The sequence below is a fragment of the Pinus tabuliformis genome, chromosome 1_1 (genome assembly GCF_031772625.1).
Source record: "Pinus tabuliformis cultivar Carrire ecotype Pingquan chromosome 1_1, CPIR1, whole genome shotgun sequence".
NCBI lineage: Eukaryota > Viridiplantae > Streptophyta > Pinopsida > Pinales > Pinaceae > Pinus > Pinus tabuliformis.
This window is the reverse complement of record NC_142297.1, coordinates 505469267-505471700: the sequence shown is the minus strand read 5'-3', so window position 1 is coordinate 505471700 and position 2434 is coordinate 505469267. Positions and strand designations below refer to the sequence as shown.

At 42.4% G+C, this 2434-nt stretch overlaps 1 protein-coding gene across 1 annotated transcript; it reads right to left on the bottom strand.

The window, feature by feature from the left end:
- Positions 1–516: 516 nt before the first annotated feature.
- Positions 517–1392, bottom strand: LOC149213995 (uncharacterized). The gene has a single exon (XM_089389242.1). It carries the CDS (start codon positions 1390–1392, stop codon positions 517–519), a length of 876 nt encoding a protein of 291 aa, XP_089245368.1.
- Between the last annotated feature and the right edge of the window lie 1042 nt (positions 1393–2434).

Sequence of the window (2434 nt, the reverse complement as noted above, 5' to 3'; positions counted from 1 at the left end):
CCTTCAGGTATCTCTGTTTCCCCTTATTGTTCAATCCTCTAATATTCCAAGTTGTAATTATCATTTTAACAATTTGAGGGGTTGTTGGAACACCTCTGACAAAGGTACGACTCTTCCCGAATTCACCAACATTTCGCCTACCATTTGAATGGATTCGCTCATGGATCTTCTTCCCTATTTTCTTCTCCCTTTCTCTGCATTACCTGTTTCTGTATTTTGTCCCCCTTGCGATCCTAGATGTTCTAGTTGACTCACTATTATTGCCCCTCGTTTCTCCTTGTATCGTTGGAACATGCCTTTGTATAATTGCTTCTGATCTTCTGGGATGAACCTCTCATCCAGGTGCCTCCATTCTTGTAGTAGTCTCTTCATGACTTGTTCTTCTTCACTGCCTTTGTCCTTCTGGGGGTCTATCTCCATTTGGATCTACTCTTGTTGAGTTTCTGTTCCTGCTACTTCCTTTTCCAGCTCCATATTTGCTTGCGCCTTATTTTTCCCTTTGTTTATCTTTTTAGGTTATGTTGTTTCTTCACCGTTGTCTTCGTCGTCCTCTTCCATTTCCTCTTCTTGTAGAGCCACAAACTTGTTTTGATTTACCTGATTTGACTCCTTAGAAGGTGGTTTCAGATTTGTCGATCCTTTTTGAGGTTTTCTCCGGCGCTGCACCTCTGTAAAACCTTCATCTCCCTCCTTGCCCGTTTCTTCCTCCTTCCTCAATTCTTCCTCCTTCCTGGTATCCGTTGATGCTCCGACTACATTCAAGGGACAAGATCTGAAGAGGTTACCATATTCATGACATCTTCTGCAGTGGAATGGAATGTGCTCGTAATCCACTGGTTGTTGCCATACCTCATCATGATATTCCACCTCAATATAGTCAGGAAGCGGTTCTGTGATATTCATGTAAACACAGATCCTGGCATAGGATGTATATCTACCCTTCCTGGTGGTGTCTGCCACTTTGACAAAGGTTCCAATTGAGTTTCCAATACCTTCCAGGATTTCTGGATCCCAAAACTCAATTGGGAATCCGAACAGCCGGACCCATATTAGAGCCGCTAACATTTTTTCCTTATCTGGATTGTAGCATTCTTCCCAGTGTCTCATAAAGAGACCTGCATTGTTAAAGAAATAGGGTCCATCATCAAAAATCCTCTCCTTATCTTCCAGGTTAGAGAAAATGATCGTGAAGAAGCCTTTAGCGCCTAATTTTAGGTCAATATGTCCTTTAGGTTTCCATCTCTGTTGTATCCATTTTGCCAATTCTTTCTTTGATGGCCATGACCCTACAAACTTGCAAATCAGAGCATTGTCTTTCATATATCCTCTGTATTCTTCTAGTTTGTTATTTGGGACTACAAACCTGGGTTTTTTTGCTCCTCTAGTAGACATTTGTTTCCTAGCCTAGCTTGTCATCGAGCCCCCGTGACCGCGCGTCCTTACTCTGTTTCCCTGTGTGTCCATTCGTTCCATTCTTGCTTATCTCGCCTGCCGTTACATTTTTGTAGGAGTGGATCTCTCCCCCCCCCATCCAATTCTGTCATTTCTTTGTCAGCCCAGCCCACGGTCTATCCGCCTTCCCCAAACTTCCCGTGACTCTTTCTTGTCCTGATCTGGTGCCGGTGTCTGCAGACTTTACCTGCACCCTGCCCAGGGTTCAGGTCCGCTTGAGGCAAACCCTGCAGTGAACCCTAACCCTAACTGCTAAGCCTCATCGCTATCCTCCGTCCGATCCAACCCCCAGAAATGGTTTTATTATTGTTTTTAAAATTTTTGAATCTATTTATATATTCAAAAAATTATTTAAATAATAAAAAATTACAATCTCACACAAAATTATATCATTGACATATAATTTTAATGAAAAGACTAAATATTTATTAGTTAAATTGTATCTATAGAAAATTTTATGGCAATGACTCACAACTAGGGGAGGGACACCATTACTTGTGCGCCCTCCCTTCCATGCTGGCAATCAACATGGACCCCACACAATTAACCATATGACACATGTTCTTTGTACGCTGCCACTTGTCGCGGTTGGTGGGAGTTATAAATTTTTCCATTAACAAAGGGTTTAGGGTTCTTCCAGCTTGTTTTCTTCGATGTGTTTCCCACCTCATGTTATCTTATTCGGGCCCGGTGTGTGGGAATTTCGCTCTGCTGACAATGGCTATGTTTGGCTCCATTTCCTGTTCACCTGGTCCACCATTGTAGCGTTGCTCAACCGATAATGTCATTTGCAGAGGTTGGTTTTGGGTTTATGGTTTCGCCTTTGTCTGTTCACCTGGTCTGTCATTGTAGCATTGCTCAACTGACATTATTTTTTGTAGAGTTTTGTTTTGGGTTTATGGTTGCACTTGTGTTTGTTCGGTTTTCTTCATGGGGGGTTAAACAATGGCTCTGTGTTTGTTAGTTTTGCTTCATGGGGGGT

Bases quoted from the DNA above. Each gene is read 5' to 3' on its own strand.
- LOC149213995 (XM_089389242.1), bottom strand. From the start codon at position 1,392: ATGTCTACTAGAGGAGCAAAAAAACCCAGGTTTGTAGTCCCAAATAAC.